Below are 17,590 nucleotides of genomic sequence, written 5' to 3'. Positions count from 1 at the left end.
AAAGTCGCTATTGATGGCACGAAGGCTCCTGGAAACTGCAGAGGTGACCTGCTTCGCGAGCGCAGGTTACGATTTTGCAAAGCCATTGATCAGACAATTTAAGCAGCACAGCCGATGTCCTCGCAAGACAGTGCGACCAGTAGCTCAGAGTTCCGACAAGTTGGAAACAATAGGGGATCTCCTAATAAGGGTTCATGACGTGTTCGCAAATTATTTAAACCAAAGTATTCTAATTCGTGTGTTAAAACGTTAAATTAGATGGTTGCTTCATGACGACGCCTGCCAGTTCCGAGAGAGCATATTGCTCGACAATTGTTAGCTCGAATCGGCCCGCTCGTGTCAATCCGGAAGAATGGTCTAACGACCATCGGTTGCAACCAGCGTTGTGCATTCAATTATGGAAATCAATTTATTGCAGTATTGGCGCCCCCAATACAATGTCAGTATTGTATTTTTCGTTGTAGCTGCTATTATGTTGGTGATACATTTACTCAAGTTCGTTTTTCAATAAAGTACGATTGTATTCCCCAGAATTTAACCAACAATCCAATACTGTACTATTTGTGTCGCCAGAGCAGATCTCAATCAATTTTTCAATACTATTGTCCCAACGCTGGCTGCAACTGTGCCACAAACTCCCCCCCCCCCAGAAGGCTCAAATGATACAGTGTGAAGCTTCGACTCACAAAACACATGATACCGAAGTAGTTGAGACAGACTCACCTCGAGTGTGTCGCTCTGGCGGAGGACCTTGCGCATGGATTTCAATATATTGACCTGCTGTAAAAGTATATCGTTATGAGCTCGTAAATTCATACGTACCGTGCGGTGTCGATCCTCCCAATTGACCATAACACGATCGTGCAACTTGAGCTGCCCCACCGCCAACTCCGCCGTTTGTACTCTTCAGGCTGGGTGTCTGTTGCTTCCTTTTCACCTTTCCGTCCAGCTGCTGCACTTGCGTTCATAGCAACTCTATCTCTGCTTTCTGTTGTGTACGTTACAGTGGTATCTTCGCTTCGCCACGTGTCTGCTTAGCAGATCCGCGTCCTAGCGCTGAAGGAGCTACAACTTCGATGCCAAAGAGATCGGCCTCGGCGCTATGTCAGTCAACTCAGGACCTATATTTTTACAAGTTGCGTTGTAAAAATGTATACTACAATATGCTGGGACGTTGTTGGGGAGTAAGTACTCCAGAGTTTTGGTCGACCGAAGAGTGAACCTAAGCACCCGAGAGTGTTTCACGAGAATCAGCGTAATACATAATATCTTTACGTTTCTGGTGTTTCACAGCGTCAAAACTAAAAGGTATTAGCCACATTAAACATATACGTCTGCAGTTGGTGCAGTTCTTACTGTACCAGATCTATTTACTAGGGTACTTCGCTTTAGGCTGGGAGGATGCGAAATAGGATAGTAGTATTTTGTTTAACTACCCTAAGGCATCTCCTGTGGTGGGTCTTATCCGGCCATGACTTTTTATCAGAAAAGGTCAAAACCAGAGGTTGGAAAAACAATTATGATTAAACAAATAATTGGGTAGTTTTTTTTATTATCGGGACTAGTCATATGCATAAACAATATGAGATTAGACCACAACTTTGCTATAAATATGGCAAAAATTCATCAATCTACTCGTTTGACATTATGGTACGAACAAACAGATCTGATGACATCATTTTTGGGGCCTCTCACACCACAATCGTGTCGATATTAAACCAGTGGGATACGAGTGCACCCTGAAACCACACCTCCCGTCTTGGGCATGTCCTGCAGAAGGTAATTTCAAGACACAACTCAATTTTCTCTGACTATGATAAGGATGGTCCTCAAAAAGAGAACCATTGCCTAGTTTTACACATCTCGTGACCAGGGGCTCTGCCGCTGCAATATTTGCGATAGCGAGTGAAAGCACGCTCAAGAGACACGATACTCCAACCTCAAGGCGCATCTGGAGGGAAAGCATACGTGCTATCAGGCTTTGTTCGAGAGCAGTTCAGGTCGCTCTTTTCAATTGTATGGCTTTGTTTCGGAAGTGTCAAGTCATCTGTTTCAGTGTGTCCAGTGGTTTATCATGTTGAACATGTCCATCCACGAAGTTGAATACGCTTCCACACGATCCATAAACAAGCTGCGGCCTGTTGTTATTAAAGCGGTGGAAAAATGTCTTTAATGTCTCGCAATAAAGGCCTGTCGCAAGCTTGTAAAAAAAGGAACTTGGCACGCTGTTTGGTCCGATGATCGATGGATGGTCACATGGTGGCGTGCGCTATGTCGCACTTTTCGCTGTTTACGAGACCGATAGTGATCTTTGCGTTCATCGTCTGGGTCTATCCCCTCTGGCAGATGAATTGCAGACAGGTGATGCGCATATTAAGCTGTTTTAGAAACCATTTTGGATGTTTATGCCAAGATAACAAACATGATAGGATTTCTAGTGGACGACATGTGCAGCACCAATCAGTCTGTTGCAAACAAAGTGGACGTCCCGCTTGTTTGGTGCGCAAGCCGCCAACTCAACCTCGCAGTGAAACGTTCTTGGTCCCACATGACTCCTTACAGTCTGAAGTAAACGCCCTCATGGTGGAGTTGCCTCAAAAGAACAACTACGCCCAGAAAAAAGAAGCACAGCGAATTTTTTTCCTGCGAAGCAAAACGTGACTCGCTGGTCATCCACGGTTAATGTGATACAGATATATTCAAATACGATCTGAGACCAAGAAGGTGGAAGCCGTGAAAGAATTTATCCCAACAGACACGAGGAAGGGGATAACCCTCGACCTGTTCGAGGAAATGAAGAAGTTTGAAACCATCTGCCTGCATTAATGTGTGACGACACGGGCTTGGCTGAGGTACGACACATGTTTGACGCCCTTATCGCGAAGTATTCAGTCATGCGAGAACATCTGAAGGCGACTGCTAAGATTGTACACCGACCGGCATTTGAAACAGTGGTTGTGAATGTGAAGTACAGTAACCTGTATTTCAATCTGCCCTTCAACTTGGTGGCAAATAGGTGCATAAGAAATCTAATGTCAACAGGGACAGTAATTATCAGGTAGCCTTACAGACTGGCAATCAGGTTGGTAGAAGGAATAATACTAGCGAGTGCTCAGAGAATGTTTAATATTGTTCTTCCATTTCGCGAAAGCGACCAAGTACGAAAACCTGCTTTTTAATCTGTTAACAAAGCTGCACTTGACCTGACAACACTTATCATGTTAAACTTTGAACCTTGCCAGTAACCTGGAATACAACCTGGTAGCTAACCTGTTGCAACTATATCAATGCCACTTCTTTAAGGATGCCCAAACAATTTGATATCTCCATTAAAAACGTGCTGCAACAAACACGCGAAATCCAAGCCGATTCTTTTGTAAACATTGAAAGTATTAATATAATTAAAGTTATTTTTAACGAGAGTTTATATTTCGTCCTAAAATATCCTGAATATTTAAAAAAAAAAACAGATTAGAAAACAGCATAATTTCACACGGTTATGCAAAAATAACCTGGGCTGTAACATCGTCCTTTTTTACGTTTGAGGTTATTATACATGCGAGTTGAAAGTATTAAGCCGTTTCTTCATTAATGTTCACAAAATTCCTTTAGAGAACGGATGAACGTACCAGCTTTTCGACATCAGTCAATTGGCGTTAAGTGATCACAATTCAGTGCTCAGTGGTAACGAGTCCAAACGTATCGGTGGTCACAAGTAAAAAAATAAAATACTCGTAAGAGACTCATCCCTGTCAGTGAAAGCGATGAAGTTGGACACGATACATGAGTCATGCAAACCAATGCATGAGTTTTTCATAATCATTTTTATTTGAAAGATGCTGAAAATCCCACAGCAGCAGAAACCAACAGACAATACTCTTTCTGACCATCGTTTAGCCCGTGTTGATTTTAGTTCGGTAAATGTCTTGCACAACCTCTAGTCACATTTTGTGCATACGTTAAAGATTATCTTCAAAAGTATAGGTAAATTGTGGATGCAATCCTAGCCAGTCGAACATTGCCGTAGATTCCGTTATGAGTTCTAGCAATCGAATCTTTAATAATTGGATGGATACGTTGCCAGCATTGGTAGTATTAGTATATAGCGAGGCTACTGAACTGGCAAGGCTACTAAACTGGCAGCGTACCTTATTACTCGGAGAAGCGGGAAAAATCTCACCCAAATGCGATGGGTTATTTTACTGATCACCGATAGTCCGTGCGAGCATTCAGCAATAGGTAGTAAATTATCGAAGCTTTGCCCAATCGTCAACCCACAGAGAACCTCTGTGATCTATGCTTGACACGATATGATGACATTACATGCCACGCGAAGGCTAGAACGTGCCATGCTGCACCAAATCAAATAGTTCACGATGTCGATGGGCTGGTGTAACGACTAGAAGCAGCCAAGCAGTTCCGAATTGACCGCGTTCACGATAGTCATAGCTATTGGGATTAATCAGCTGATGGCTTTCCTGTAAGGCTGACCCCATCGTGAATGCACCAAAAGTGTAATTGAAAGCCACATCTAGCATTTCTAAAATGGTTCCCTGCTTAGTCACTTTCGAATTGCTGCCGGACATGTGATATAATCCACTGTTTTCTTAGAAGTCCCGGTTTACTTTCCACAGTACAGCAGCGTAATATCTTCGTGAAGGCCACGAGTTGTTGCTATGAGATCATTGCCACCACTGGCTCACAGGGATCGGTAGAGGAAGCGTTGTGTCGTGGTTGAGACGCAGTTGTATCCACACGCCTCTGCAGTTAGATACACCAAGGAATCATGTGATGAAGGGCTTAGCTGCACATCCGCAGCAAGATCACATCGGGGACATGTATGAACCCTTTCAATCCCGAAAAGTATTCTGTATGATACAGAATAGAGGTTGCCTTAATAACTGTATGGAGTCATTAGCAAGCTGAGACTGGTGCTTGAAACCAATCAAGAAAAGCGCGCGAAATTTTACAGAATTTGGACGGCAAAGAACATAAAAACAATGTCTGACTCGTTGTTGATTGGATAATTTCAAACATATGACCCTCTAATAAAATATACCCTTCACAATCCGGTTAGTAGCTAAGAGCCAGCTCCTAGCCAACCGAGATCCCCCTCCGCTTACTGTTAGAATTTCGCGTTTGAACTCCCACCCCAATGTCCGTGAGCGTCCTCAGAGCTGAGAACCAGTCCTTGAGACGCGAACTGCGTGCCGCCAGTCGCAACGTCGAACGCCTTACGGCTATTATTGAGCGTAGAGACCGCGATATCGCCAACCTTATTACGGCTCATCACACCGAGAAGATGTTTCTTCTAAACAACCTTGAAGCGCGCATGACTGAGCTCATGCGGCTTCATCCAGAGCTCGTTGGCCAGATAAACGGACAGGAGAACCGGGTGACGATGGCCCCTGCCGAAGAGAACAAGGTCCATGGCTTCGCGCTGACGATCAATCCGATGCAGGAGGAAGGAGCGCACGAAATTCGATTCATTGCCGGCCAGGAGAAATACGTCACTAGAGCGGCGGCTGGAGCGGCTGGGCTCCTTTTTGAATTCACCGAAACGGGTAATCCCATCGACCTCCGACAGAACTTCAAGCGCAAAGCCAACGCTCGTCTCCAAGCTCGTGTGGGAGCATATCTGCGTAACCATCCGGTAAGTCTTTTTGATAAGGTCTATCATTGTTCTGTATCTAATCGAAATGTTAGAGCAGGACGAAGTGGCCCCCGACATTGTCTTCCGTTGCTGCCGTTCCAAGTGGGTCGTCAATACGCCCTTCCCCCTCCAAGAGGTTGCGGATATCCTAACTGAACTTTTGGAAGAGACAAACATGGCCATGCATTTGGCAGAGTTGTACACTGAGATTCACTCGCAGCTTCAGGACTATATCCGAATTCAGCGGTTTTCACTTGTGCCGTGATTCGTGGGGCCAATAAGGGGGCGCAAACCACAGCAATCTCGACTGTCTTGTCGATAAAATGTTGATTAGCCTGGCACGACCCTCCTTGAGTACTTGGACGCTCACTTGAACTGAAAACTACTAATAACTGCAAAACCAGCAACCGTAAAGCCTAAATACACTCCATTTTGATCAGTTCACGATTCACGCAGTTTCTCCGTACTCGTCAAGACTGGTGTTCCAACTCACAGTATCACCTCAACGTTTATCCGAGTTATGTTCGCAGCGGAACGTCAGAAAAGTTGGCCGTCTTCCCGGACTCCATCGCTTTGGTCGTCTTCACGCTCAGCAACGCCTCACATCGATCGTCTTCAGTGCCATCTCATCTGCAGTCGGCACCGTCTCGGTGATCTCTGGGGTAATCGTGTTGAAGTCCAGCGCGGCCTCCGCCTCGTTGGAATTATTCATTCTTGATCCCACTTGGTCTCCGGTTGAACTTTTTCGTTTACCAGCTCGAAAACGAATCCGTTTAGCACCAGGGGGAAGCTGGTATCCATTTTTCCAACGACCATGCCAAATTTGAGCACAGGTCAAAGTGTTGCCTTCTTGGAGCCGTCGCACTGTGTTGCACAACGCGACCCTACCACCCCATTCGTTGCTGCACGTGGGGCATGTGTACGTGGTTTCTGAATTCTTCCCTGGACTTATAGCGGAGCACACCTTGCACAAAAAATGGCGTAACTTCTTCTGGTCCGAGTAGCGCTCTGTAATTTGCTCGAGTCGGTGGGAGTCGATTGCAATCGGTTCTGTAGCCAAATCCTCGCCGAGCATGTTTGTTTCGAAATGGGACGGTTGTAGACCCAGCAGTTCCTTGTGAAGGCGACGCATGTACGTACTGCGCGTGAGTGGTGACCTTTCCTTTTTTCTTCTTCTGCATCATCTTATGGATAATGAAGCCGTTGGTTATGGCCATATCAACCAACCCCAGGAAAAGTTGCTTGTAATATTTCCTGAATGCAACCGTCTTCTGGAGGGAATAACGCTGAAGCCGGATCTGATCATGTACGTCCACCCCACCCATTCCTGTAAGGTAATCATTTACGAGGTTGGGGCAAGGGACAACCGATCGGCTTCCATTCTTCTCAGTTCGGAGTACGGAGGTGGTCTGAGTACTACAGCCCGTTGCGATCATATTCACCGGGCGGGAGTCCATCCACGACAGGGCGACGAGTTCAGGAAAATTAACACACTGAGCGATACGATATGTACCCCTCGGAATATGCTTTGGCCGTTTCTTCTGGGTGAACTGGATCGACTTGCACCAACCCAACCGATTAGTTCGCACAGTTCCTACATGATACAGCCCCATAGACAACAGTCACGCCGCCGGAACCAGCGAGGGTAAATGCTGGGGGCTTAGTGTCTACACAAGCGACGGCTGATTACGTGGACACAATATCAGCACCGGCTAATGCGAGTGCAGGGGGATTAGTGTCTACACAAGCGACTGCTAATGCCGAGGCCACACTATCAGCACCGGCGAGTGTGCGTACAAGGGATTCGGCGTCTACAGAGACTACGGACAACTCCAAAGTCACGTTTCCGACACCGGTGAGGGCGTGTATCGAGCGTTTGGCGTCTGCTGCCGCCATAACCGACTCCACAGCCATATTGCCGATACAGGCAAGTGTATAGACTGGGGGATTGGCGTCTTCGATGACCACGAAGCCGACACCGGCGAGTCCAAATACTGGAGGCTTGGGACTTGGAGCTGCGACGGCCGACTCCACGGCAGTAACACTGGCGAGTGCAAGTACTGGGGGTTTGGTGATTGGAGCCGCGACTGCATACTCCATGGTCACAGTGCCGACACTGGAGAGTGCAAGTACTGGGGGCTTGGTGCTTAGAGCTGCAGCGGCCGACTCCACGGACACACCGGCGTGTGCAAGTACTGGAGGTTTCCCTTCCGAAGGCGTGAGGATCGACACCCAAGCGGCATCCACGAAAACTATAAGAGCTATTGAAACTGGGCGGGATACAAGAAGGCCGCGACGAACAAAGTCTAGCAGTGGACATGCGTTAAACTCCTCAGCTCCCCATGCCGCGAATATGGAAGGAAAAAGCCAGCGTCAGTACTAGAGGGGTCGACGGAGAGTTCGCTTACGACACAATCGATTGCGATAAACGATGCTGGGCTGAGGAAAGATGTCTGGGTAGGATTGTCGCGCAGTGGATGGAAGAGAAGAAAACCAACACCTCGAAGATTGAAAACTGTTTTTGTGGTGGCTGGAAAAGGTGGTCGGCTATCACAACTGACTAAAGGCGTTGATTATTTTGAAGGTAATGTAACTATTCCGTCATTATAGTTTCTCATCACTCATTAGTACTGTTTGGATAGGGGAGCAAGATCTCATGGCATACTTAGATGCAACAGACACACCTGCTTCTCGTACAAGTGACATTCACAGCACAGTTGCGTCACCAGCTGCTCAAGCAAGTGAAGGCAATGACGCGGAGGAGGTTATTGGTGATTCCTTATCAGCATTCTGGAAGCCATGCGATCACAAGAGCTCTTTCATCCCGTCAGCGAAGACGATATCAATTTGAGCCCAGAGAGTCTTGACCGTGGCTACGGGTCCGAAGAGCTGTCTAACGAAGGCTCAGACGATGAAACGGAAGTTACGGAGCCAATGTGCTACGTTGATGACCTAGATTCAAGTGACAGCGACGATGACAACGAAGACATTACCTTTGACATTCCCGACGATGAACTTCGCAATATTGCAGCTCAAGGTTGGAATATCTACAATGAGCAGCATTCAGGCAAGATTTCCATTATTTTAACTTCGCTTGCCCATTTGGTAACATAACATGTTGTATTGGTTTTTTCAGATCAATTGAGGCTCAACGCACCAGCAGACTACTACTCTGGTCCCTGGGGTCCGACAAGGTCAGCAACTGCTTTTGGAGACTCACCTCTCGGGTTGTTTTTCTACTTTCTACCAAAGGCACTGTGGGTAAGTATAGCAGATGAGACGAACCGATATCGCAGTCAATCGGTCCCAGCGCTTGCTGAAGAAAAAAGAAACAAGTTGCTGAAAGCACAGCAGTGTGACCCAAGCGTCAGTGTTCCGGGATTAGAAGATGTTGAAGCAAGCCTCAGGCACTATGATTAAGTTCAACCTCACGAACTAGTCCATGTGATCGGACTGCTTATTGCTCGCTCGGTGTGTCCAATGTGTGAGAACGTGGCAAAGCACTGGTAAACTACCGAAGACGGAGCAGTTCCTCGAGGGACATGGGGACGATACATGAAGCGTGGACACTACGAAGAAATTATTCGCTTCATTCACTTCAACGATAATGAAAGTTCCGGTGCACTTCATGACAAAGCCTGGAAGATATGCCCAGTTTTACAAGCCATTGAGACTACATTTCGGCGTGGTTATCGCCTTGGCCCTGGGATTTCGTTTGACGAAGGGATGGTCCCCAATAAGAGCAAGTTCAACCCACTGAAAGTCTACAACAAGGACAAGCCCAACAAGTGGGGCACAAAGTTTTATTTGACCTGCTGCTCGACTACGGCTTATTGTGCGAGGTAATCAAAACAGGACTGTGTTTTTGTTAATAAATTGTAGCTGACATGTAATGTGAGCAGAGTTGAAGTGTACTGCGGCAAGGAGCAGGTCTTCAAAGGGAATGTTGGACCAACTGCTGTCGTTCGCAACATTTCGAAAGTACTAAGTGGCCAGGAGGGCAAACGGCTCATCATTACAGACAATTACTACTCGTCGGTTGCGCTCTCTATGGAACGCCGAATCCGACGCACTTGTACTTGCTGCTGCCATTGGTTCTGGGGCGTGTCCGTACAATACCTCTTTGATTTTTTTACAAATCAAATTTGGAAACTCCCCTATAATCTGCATATTGTGTTTTGTACACATAGAAAGCATATAAACTTGCATATGCGAGAAAACTTGCTCGTTTCAACCTTTCCGGTGATTATTTTTGCAAGTTCCGCTGAAGATTGGTATTCTGTATGATATAGAATATAGGGTTGAAAGGGTTAATTGAGGTTTGCACGTTATTGCACCGGTTCTGACCAACGGATCCAACGTGAATCTGAGTCCAACCCGTAAAGCAACTTTTTGTCTTGCATTCACTATGCTCCACATCTGATTCCCTCGATCGAGCCAACACCACGGAAAAAGAAACGGCCAGATCCAGCACTTCCGCATCTGCACTGCCAGACGCAACAGGTCGGGAGCTCTGCAGGTCTTCGAGCAGTATGATGAACGCCTTAGCGGCCACGACAACCCCGAGAGAGTGAGTATCGCACCCTAGTGACTCTCTTTTTGCCTCACGCAACCGGGCTGTTGCGTGTTGCCAATTCCCAAATGTGGCAATCTTTTTATTATTTCAATGACGGAATGTATGTCGCTCACGGATTGTTTGTAGAGGCATGCTGCTGACTGCTGCCGCAGTGATCTCTGGTTGCGCCTTGCTGGCGGCCAGAGGCGTCGTATGCTCTCGTCGAATCATGACCAAGCGCATCATCGCGGGCAACTCGGAGCTCAACGAGTTCATGACCAGAGTAAGTGAAATATGGCAAATACGGCTGTTATCATCTTATTTATGGCATTCTCCCCCATATCTCACCTTTACAGGCGCTACAGCCTCTTCTGGACCGGTACACACCGACATGGTGGACAAACTCCCACATCCAGTGCTTCCTGACCTTCCTGGTGCCTCAAAGTCCCGTCAAGTACAAGAGAGACATCCTCACCTTCAAAGATGGCGGTCAAGCTTCTCTGGATTGGGCCTTGGAGGCTTCCGTGGCAATGAAATCCCCACTGACAACCGACTCTCCCGTTGCCATTATCATGCACGGACTCGTGGGTTGCAGTCAGAGCATGCGGTCTCTTTGTGCAGAGGCTCTGGCCCACGGATACCGCCCCGTAGTATTCAACAAGCGCGGCCACGGAGGTCTAAAACTCGCCACACCAAAGCTCCAGGCTTTCGGCTGTGTGCAGGACCTGCAAGAAGTCATCGCTCATGTGGAAAATATCTTCCCAAACAGTGAACTATACGGCATTGGCTGCTCTGCTGGCTCGGGTTTACTGTGCAGATATCTGTGCGAACTCGGTGAAAAGTCTCGTCTCCGAGCCGGAGTGTTGATTTCGCCCGGTTATAACGCCTTTGACCTGTTTTGCGGTGGCAAAATCAACCCCGTGTACAATTTTCTCATGACATTTACCCTCAAATCGTTCCTACTTCGCCACAAGAACGAGTTGAGTCAAGTGGTGGATGTGGCACAAGCTCTGAAAGCCACGAGTATCCGCGAATTTGACGAGCACGTGTACATGAAGATGCATGGATATGAAGATCTGGAGGCCTATTGGAAGGTGAACAACCCCATGCGAGATGTGGACAATCTCAAGATGCCGTTCCTGTGTATCAATGCACTGGACGATCCCGTGTGTACGAAGGAGACGATCCCGTATCACGAATTTAGCAGAAAACCCAACGCTATGCTGATAACTACGGCTGAGGGCAGCCATTGTGCCTTCTACGAGGGCAATTTCCAGCTCAAATCGTGGTGCCATGGCGCTGCGATGACGTATCTGGACCGTCTGCGTGAGTTTAATCGCAGCGAGAACATCTCCGAGGCCAGTGTGGACGCTGTTACTGCTGCCACAGCTTAGCAATAGTAACCAAGTCGCATTGTCATCGTGTCGACATAGATCCTGGCTGTGTGCATTATCAATTGTGTTGGTTCTCTCTACGAACCTTTTTGCATTTCTTCGCAAACCAGCGACAGTCATCGTCTTCGTAGGGTGTTATGGGTTACATGATGCATCAGGTGAAGGGATAATCGGTCGTTCCTAGTGGAGCACTGACATACCAGCCATTCGATTCGTTGGGATACACCGGAAGAAGCACACGGAGCTGATTATAAACGGAGGAAAATCCTTATTCTGAGTCATTGAATCCTTTCGGGCATCAAGTGTATCAAACGAGATCAGTGCTCTGTGGACTCCCATCAATAACATTTCCAGTCCTGGACGCTGACGCAGTGAAGAGCGAACATCCGAGGAACTCCTTGCATTTCTGAGTCGGAATCTGAATCCCCTTGCGGCTTTGAATCGTCTCTCCAAGAAGCGCGGACCAGCATCTGGCATCCGTTTAACTTCGTGCAACTTGATCTTAGCCGCTTCACGAGCTGCCACTTTCTCTTGACGTAGCTTGACTGAGATCTGTCGTTGCCTTGGGCTGTACAAATATTGTAACTCATTTCCGACTGCATTAACCTAACGTTTCCTCCCCAGAATCAGCGAGGTCTGCACCTGGCTTGCCGGTCAGCAACGACGTGGATCGAGAACTCGTTCATGCTCCATCGTTTCGGTCATTTAGTGCAATATCTACTGGGGTCGGAGCTTCACCACACGAAACAGCTTGACTCTGATTCGCGTATACGAACCAGGGAGAGCCCATGACATCGCAGTAGCGAGTGTTCCAGAGCTCTAACGGCTTCATCTCCATGATCTTCTTCTCGCGAGATTATTGAGAATCTTTCAACTGAAGATACCCTTCCCTTCTCGCTGCTGCGATAAATAACCATGTAGCTTTCACCGACACTGTGTTGACACTATGAAGACAGATTTTCCACTTAGAAGCGTGCTCTGTGGTCTTCGCAAGTACTCGGCGGTGGCATGACGACACTGTTCGTTTGGGCGCTTCGGCACGGCTCCAGAGCGTTGAGCTGCGTGAGCTAGAAGGACAGCATGGTTCTTTGAGTGCGGCGTAGTGTGAAATTTGTCGTTAGAATGTTAAACGTCTCTACTACGTGTAGTTAAGGGTCTCGAAAGGATCAACTGCTAATGAAGAGAGATGTAGGGACGGCTGAGATCCGAAAAGGCTTGACCACTTGAAAGTTCGTCACCTTTGATCACCAGACATTTAGCTGGTCGTCCACGTGGCAGTTGAAGTGGTTCCTGTCAGGATTTGCTGCGCTCGAAACCGCATGGTCATCAGCACGTTAATGCATACCAATGTGCAATATCACGCGTCACCACGTCACCAAAGACGCGGCATCGATTTTTCAAAAGACTGACTTCATGACTGCAATCGTGGAGGACACCGCAACAACGTCAGCTCTGGAGGCTTACGAGCGTTGACGTATGTCAAATGAGACTGATAGAGAGCAGTTCATCCTTGATTGTTGAGGCCTTACACTTCCGTTCTCGTGATAGTTGCGACTGCCGCATACTAGCTCGTGGTGCTGTCCAGCTGCCACCTCGTATCCTTCCATCGGGCCATGCAATCCGGCCACCTGCCGCTTGATGACATGACGACCACCAGAAGTCTCAGTCAGATCGTCGCTACGCAGGACAAGCTGTTTGAGAGGAGCCATTCGACCATCGGGCTGTCCACAGCGAACACGGATTTCGTATGCAATGCCAGGCGGTCCGTGTCAGTGAGTCAACGCTTGGCAATGTTGGCGTCGCTGGACGACATTCCTTCCTTTCCTGAGCTAAACTGGTGGCGTTATTCTTAAGGAGAAGGCCCGCAGTGTTATCCCAAAATGAGCTTAAAGGCTAGACAATAGGAAAACAACTATCCCTACTCTCTCTCTCTCTCATTCCTTTCTGAGCCCACACGCGGCCGTCCGTCAACAGCGGAAGTAAACCACTTCGACTGCCCGGCACTGTACGCACAGGTGGCGGCGGCATTCCAGATTGGCGAGCGACCTCAATCATTTCGTCGTCGGACGACATGACGAAGCAGAGTCGCTCCTTTAAGCTGCCGCACCCTTCGACTCGAAGAGAGAGGCGTTTGTCGCCTGGTCAAGTCAACTTGCACTTTCAAAAAACACGCAGCAGCAGCACACGGTTCAGGAAGACCCCACCAACATGCAACCGTGGGCTACACCTGAGACCACGATCGTGCTCACGGATTTACTGCACTCACAGCCACAACAACTGAGAAACGGCGTTTACGTAAAACCAGAGCCGAGGTATGTGAGTTCTCGATCCGGGTTTGTGGAGTTGCCACCGTTGCTCCCACCCCGAACACCGACGTTACCAGCCATCACGGATGTGCTTCGGACAACCAGTCCAGAGCAGCAGAGATACCAGTACGAGAACCAGGTAAACACCGCGACCACAAAACTCCCTCGATCAGCCTCAACCGCAAGAACCAGCTACGGACTACCTGCTACTCAATACTCCGCTAATACCTTGACGTATCCCGCTAAGTTTATCTGTAAGCACAGCACGACCGTAATGTTTTATATATCTTTCTCTAACTTGTTCTAGCGATTGTAGATCGACCGAAAAACACGGACTACAACACGCGAAATAGCCCCATGCTTCCCTATCTGCCAACGACTTCAATCCAATCTGCAAACACCAGTGGGGGAATGACCCCACCAGGACTTGTGAGTACCAGGACGCACCCTATCGGCACGCCGAGCCCTCGAGTAGCAGCTCGACCGGCAAACCGAACGTGCAGATTTACTGGTTGCAGCCACTACGTGGTGGATCATGGACTCTGCGTCCGACACGGGGTATGTAGGCAACCTGTTTGCTATTTTTTCGACTCATATCTGACTCGTTAATATGGAACAAAAAGGGTGGAAAGCGCTGTACAGCTGAAGGCTGCTCTAGTCGAGCCAAACACTTTGGTCGTTGCTGGAAACACGGTACGTCTCAGCCCATATATCTACGAAAAATTTATCTAGCTAACGGTATATTCTCCTTTCCAGGTGGCTCGTTAGAGTGTAAAGCTCATGGTTGTTCCAACCGAGCCAAGTCTCGTGGCTACTGCTGGTCTCATGGCGGGGGTACCAAATGTAAAGTAGCCTGCGATAAAATCGCCATCTCCAACGGCTTGTGCTGGGCTCACGGTGGAGGTATGTCTGCAGACAGCTGCATTCTCTATTAGAAAAATTTCTATGCTAATTGGTAGTGACTGGTCCTATGAATTGCAGGCAAACGCTGCATCGTTCCAGGGTGCCGAAAGCAGGCGTACGAGCGGACGTGCAACTACTGCAACAGTCACTTCCAGCAGTACCAGCAGGCAGCATTGGAGCTAGCAAAGAAACAGCCACCGCTCAAGTGAACCATTTGAGTTACTTGTAGTATTTATTCAGCATGCTGCATCACATGTTACGACTTCCGCGTGGATGACTCTTTCATCGTGGCGTTGAAGGGATCGACACGAAAGAGCAAATCATGCGATTTATGATAACAGTCGTCAATTTACCGAAAAGGTGGGGCAAGTAGTAAAGGAGAGTGGTGTTTGGAAAGACGTACGAGCTTAAGTATCTGTAGTTGACTACTGTATTGGTTTGATGAAGACGCATTTTACACATCCACTATCTGTTCAAGGCTGGTCTCAATTGTTGACTTTGTTCGCTACTGCACAATGATTAAAGTCAAAAGCTAATATACAACCATGTCGAAGCTACGATGTGAGGCTCTGCTTGGCGGCATGCAAAGGGTCCTCGTTGTCAACAACGATCATTTCTTGCGCGTGGGAATTACAAATCTTGATGCTACGATTGAAGCGCAACAATTCAAATTCACAGTAGCAATTTAATGGAAACCGCTTGATGGTCACCGAAGTATATTTCAATATCATTGGCGTTACCAGCAACACAATACATATGCAATGTACGACCACGGCGGAATACGTGTACCTACAGCAAAGCACGATTAGAGAATCAGCCACCACCGGAGATGCTTTCCTTGACACATTGGATTGTCCATTTATCGCGCTGTTACAATCGCAAAACAAGGCCTGCAAATAGTAATTTCCGCAGTTCATTGAGCGAGGTATTAGTTATGCAGTGAGCTGCAGCATCATCTTTGAAAACTTCATTTCAGCCAATCCAATCACTTTACCACGAAACTAAATGCAACGATTGGTCCATCACACAATTGCTACAAAAATAAGATACAAATAAGATTACTCGACATGATTTAGTCCGCGTCATCACCCTTGATTGATGCGCATCAACTCTCAATTCATTCCTTAATTTGCAACCCACCTGACAAGTGCCCTCCTCGAGATATGCCAAGCTATCGTGAGCTTCTGTGCACCAAACTATCCACCAATTTCCGCGAGGCGACCGAGATCGTGACGCATCCGGATTTACCGAAGGCCAACGCCGGTCACATTGTGGTCAAGAACAAATATCTGGGTGTGAACGCCACCGACATCAACGTGACTAATGGCGTCTTCAACGAAAATCCTCCACCTTTTGGCACGGGTCTGGACGCTGTTGGCACCGTGGTCGAAGTCGGCCAAGGTGTTACCGAAGTTAAAGTGGGCGATTACGTCGTGTATGACAAGTTCGGCGCTTACGCTGAATACGTCGAGGTGCCCATCGGCTCCGTACACAAGCTACCAGAGCTCTCACCAGCAGCGCTGCCATTGACGGTGTGTGGTATCTCAGCGTCTATTGCTATAAAGGAATGCGGCGAGCTCAAAACCAACGAGACGGTGTTCGTGACGGCGGCAGCTGGAGGAGCCGGTCAGTTTGTGGTGCAGCTCGCAAAGATGGCCGGAAACCACGTTATCGGCACATGCAGCAACGACGAGAAGGCCAGATATTTGAAGGAACTCGGCTGTGATCGTGTGATCAACTACAACAAGGAGAATATCGCCGAGGTGCTAAAGGCAGAGTACCCTAAGGGTATCGACATCGCATTCGAAACCATCGGAGGGGACATGTTCAAGATCGTGTTCGACAATATGGCCATCCGCGGTCGTATCATTGTGTTTGGGCACATTTCAGAGTACCGTGGCGACGCCCCACGCTCACCCTTCACCGTCAGTGCGATGAATGAAGTACTGCTCATGAAGGCAATTACTGTTCGTGGGTTCCTCCTACGCACGTATAGCGACATCATCCCGACCCACATGGTCAATCTCTTCAAACTTATCAAGGAGGGGAAACTGCTTGCTGGCGTGGACCCCACCGAGTTCCACGGACTCGAACAGGTCTCGGATGCCATTGCCCACATGTACGCTCATAAGAACATCGGCAAGATCGTGGTGCAGCTACCGTAGAGATTACAATCCATTCGTTCAGGAGGCGGTCACAACAATGACCATTGCCGTTAAACAGGGTGAGGATAATGAATCACTAGATGTTAGCTTCAGTTTTCCGCTTTCATCACAGGGCCCTGTTGAAAAAAAACACACGCACACACACAGAGACTAAAACCACTGGGTTTTCGACGATATCGTAAAAGATACCTCTCGCGCTGGAAAAAGACAATGTACTAAGCATGCATGTGATGCACGATGTCCTCAGCGAGAGCAGATCAGAATAATTGCACTCGTGGAGATGATCTTATAGATTCTTAGTAGCTAAATATTAGGTACAGTCATTGAGAGTTGAGTTTTCGATTTATAGATCTCTACCTCTCTAGTATCACCACATTATATTTCGAAATCAGTACTAAGTACTGGTACTAAGTACTGGCAAGTCTTGCCAAAATAAACACTCTTCAAAAGACTTCAAAAAGAAAAATCCGGTGAGGATATCTACTGCAAATAAAACCACTCTTTTTCGAACAGGGGCGTACATGCAGTGTGGTTTAAAGCCGCGACACGCGGCTTTATTTTTCCGGCGTGATTTGCTGGCTTGAGCCGTTAATTAGCGTCATTATACACACGTA

At 47.7% G+C, this 17,590-nt stretch overlaps 8 protein-coding genes across 10 annotated transcripts in view; 6 read left to right on the top strand and 2 right to left on the bottom strand.

Annotated features, from left to right (window-relative positions):
- Positions 1–319, top strand: part of PPTG_09742 (hypothetical protein) — a gene marked incomplete at both ends in the record, with an annotated part of 1,551 nt that extends 1,232 nt beyond the window's left edge. The window contains one exon of the mRNA XM_008905527.1: positions 259–319. Coding sequence (XP_008903775.1) covers positions 259–319 — 61 coding nt within the window. The remainder of the gene's footprint in view (positions 1–258) is intronic.
- A 4,836-nt stretch (positions 320–5,155) lies between these two features.
- On the top strand, positions 5,156–5,918 carry PPTG_09741 (hypothetical protein; the record flags this gene model as incomplete). Its single annotated transcript, XM_008905526.1, has 2 exons — positions 5,156–5,653; positions 5,712–5,918. 2 exons carry the CDS (start codon positions 5,156–5,158, stop codon positions 5,916–5,918), a joined length of 705 nt encoding a protein of 234 aa, XP_008903774.1.
- Positions 5,919–6,242: 324 nt separating this feature from the next.
- Positions 6,243–6,728, bottom strand: PPTG_09740 (hypothetical protein; the record flags this gene model as incomplete). The annotated part of the gene is made up of 1 exon (XM_008905525.1): positions 6,243–6,728. One exon carries the CDS (start codon positions 6,726–6,728, stop codon positions 6,243–6,245), a length of 486 nt encoding a protein of 161 aa, XP_008903773.1.
- Positions 6,729–7,231: 503 nt separating this feature from the next.
- On the bottom strand, positions 7,232–7,973 carry PPTG_09739 (hypothetical protein; the record flags this gene model as incomplete). The annotated part of the gene is made up of 3 exons (XM_008905524.1): positions 7,232–7,320; positions 7,363–7,905; positions 7,955–7,973. 3 exons carry the CDS (start codon positions 7,971–7,973, stop codon positions 7,232–7,234), a joined length of 651 nt encoding a protein of 216 aa, XP_008903772.1.
- Positions 7,974–8,452: 479 nt separating this feature from the next.
- On the top strand, positions 8,453–8,767 carry PPTG_09738 (hypothetical protein; the record flags this gene model as incomplete). Its single annotated transcript, XM_008905523.1, has 1 exon — positions 8,453–8,767. One exon carries the CDS (start codon positions 8,453–8,455, stop codon positions 8,765–8,767), a length of 315 nt encoding a protein of 104 aa, XP_008903771.1.
- Positions 8,768–10,051: 1,284 nt separating this feature from the next.
- Positions 10,052–12,550, top strand: PPTG_09737 (hypothetical protein). 3 transcript variants are annotated; one of them, XM_008905521.1, is made up of 3 exons: positions 10,052–10,223; positions 10,356–10,491; positions 10,574–12,550. In XM_008905521.1, exons 1-3 carry the CDS (start codon positions 10,186–10,188, stop codon positions 11,600–11,602), a joined length of 1,203 nt encoding a protein of 400 aa, XP_008903769.1. In that variant the 5' UTR covers positions 10,052–10,185; the 3' UTR covers positions 11,603–12,550. The 3 variants fall into 3 exon arrangements, with proteins under 3 accessions (XP_008903769.1, XP_008903768.1, XP_008903770.1); XM_008905520.1 differs by having other exon boundaries at positions 10,565–12,550; XM_008905522.1 differs by having other exon boundaries at positions 10,052–10,491; positions 10,565–12,550.
- Positions 12,551–13,675: 1,125 nt separating this feature from the next.
- Positions 13,676–15,262, top strand: PPTG_09736 (hypothetical protein). Its single transcript, XM_008905519.1, has 5 exons — positions 13,676–14,162; positions 14,225–14,466; positions 14,532–14,601; positions 14,665–14,811; positions 14,890–15,262. Exons 1-5 carry the CDS (start codon positions 13,811–13,813, stop codon positions 15,018–15,020), a joined length of 942 nt encoding a protein of 313 aa, XP_008903767.1. The 5' UTR covers positions 13,676–13,810; the 3' UTR covers positions 15,021–15,262.
- A 668-nt stretch (positions 15,263–15,930) lies between these two features.
- Positions 15,931–17,210, top strand: PPTG_09735 (hypothetical protein). The gene has a single exon (XM_008905518.1). It carries the CDS (start codon positions 15,975–15,977, stop codon positions 16,974–16,976), a length of 1,002 nt encoding a protein of 333 aa, XP_008903766.1. The 5' UTR covers positions 15,931–15,974; the 3' UTR covers positions 16,977–17,210.
- Positions 17,211–17,590: the final 380 nt, after the last annotated feature.

This window comes from Phytophthora parasitica (assembly GCF_000247585.1).
Source record: "Phytophthora parasitica INRA-310 unplaced genomic scaffold supercont2.21, whole genome shotgun sequence".
Lineage (NCBI taxonomy): Eukaryota > Oomycota > Peronosporomycetes > Peronosporales > Peronosporaceae > Phytophthora > Phytophthora nicotianae.
Note: the sequence above shows the minus strand (reverse complement) of the source record. Positions and strands in the feature narration are given on the sequence as shown.

Coding starts and splice junctions, on each gene's coding strand:
- PPTG_09737 (XM_008905520.1), top strand. CDS start 10,186: ATGATGAACGCCTTAGCGGCCACGACAACCCCGAGAGA. Junction 10,224..10,355: donor GCCACGACAACCCCGAGAGA/GTGAGTATCGCA, acceptor GATTGTTTGTAG/AGGCATGCTGCTGACTGCTG. Junction 10,492..10,564: donor TCAACGAGTTCATGACCAGA/GTAAGTGAAATA, acceptor TCACCTTTACAG/GCGCTACAGCCTCTTCTGGA.
- PPTG_09736 (XM_008905519.1), top strand. CDS start 13,811: ATGCAACCGTGGGCTACACCTGAGACCACGATCGTGCTCACGGATTTA. Junction 14,467..14,531: donor GACTCTGCGTCCGACACGGG/GTATGTAGGCAA, acceptor TGGAACAAAAAG/GGTGGAAAGCGCTGTACAGC. Junction 14,602..14,664: donor TGGTCGTTGCTGGAAACACG/GTACGTCTCAGC, acceptor TCTCCTTTCCAG/GTGGCTCGTTAGAGTGTAAA.
- PPTG_09735 (XM_008905518.1), top strand. CDS start 15,975: ATGCCAAGCTATCGTGAGCTTCTGTGCACCAAACTATCCACCAATTTC.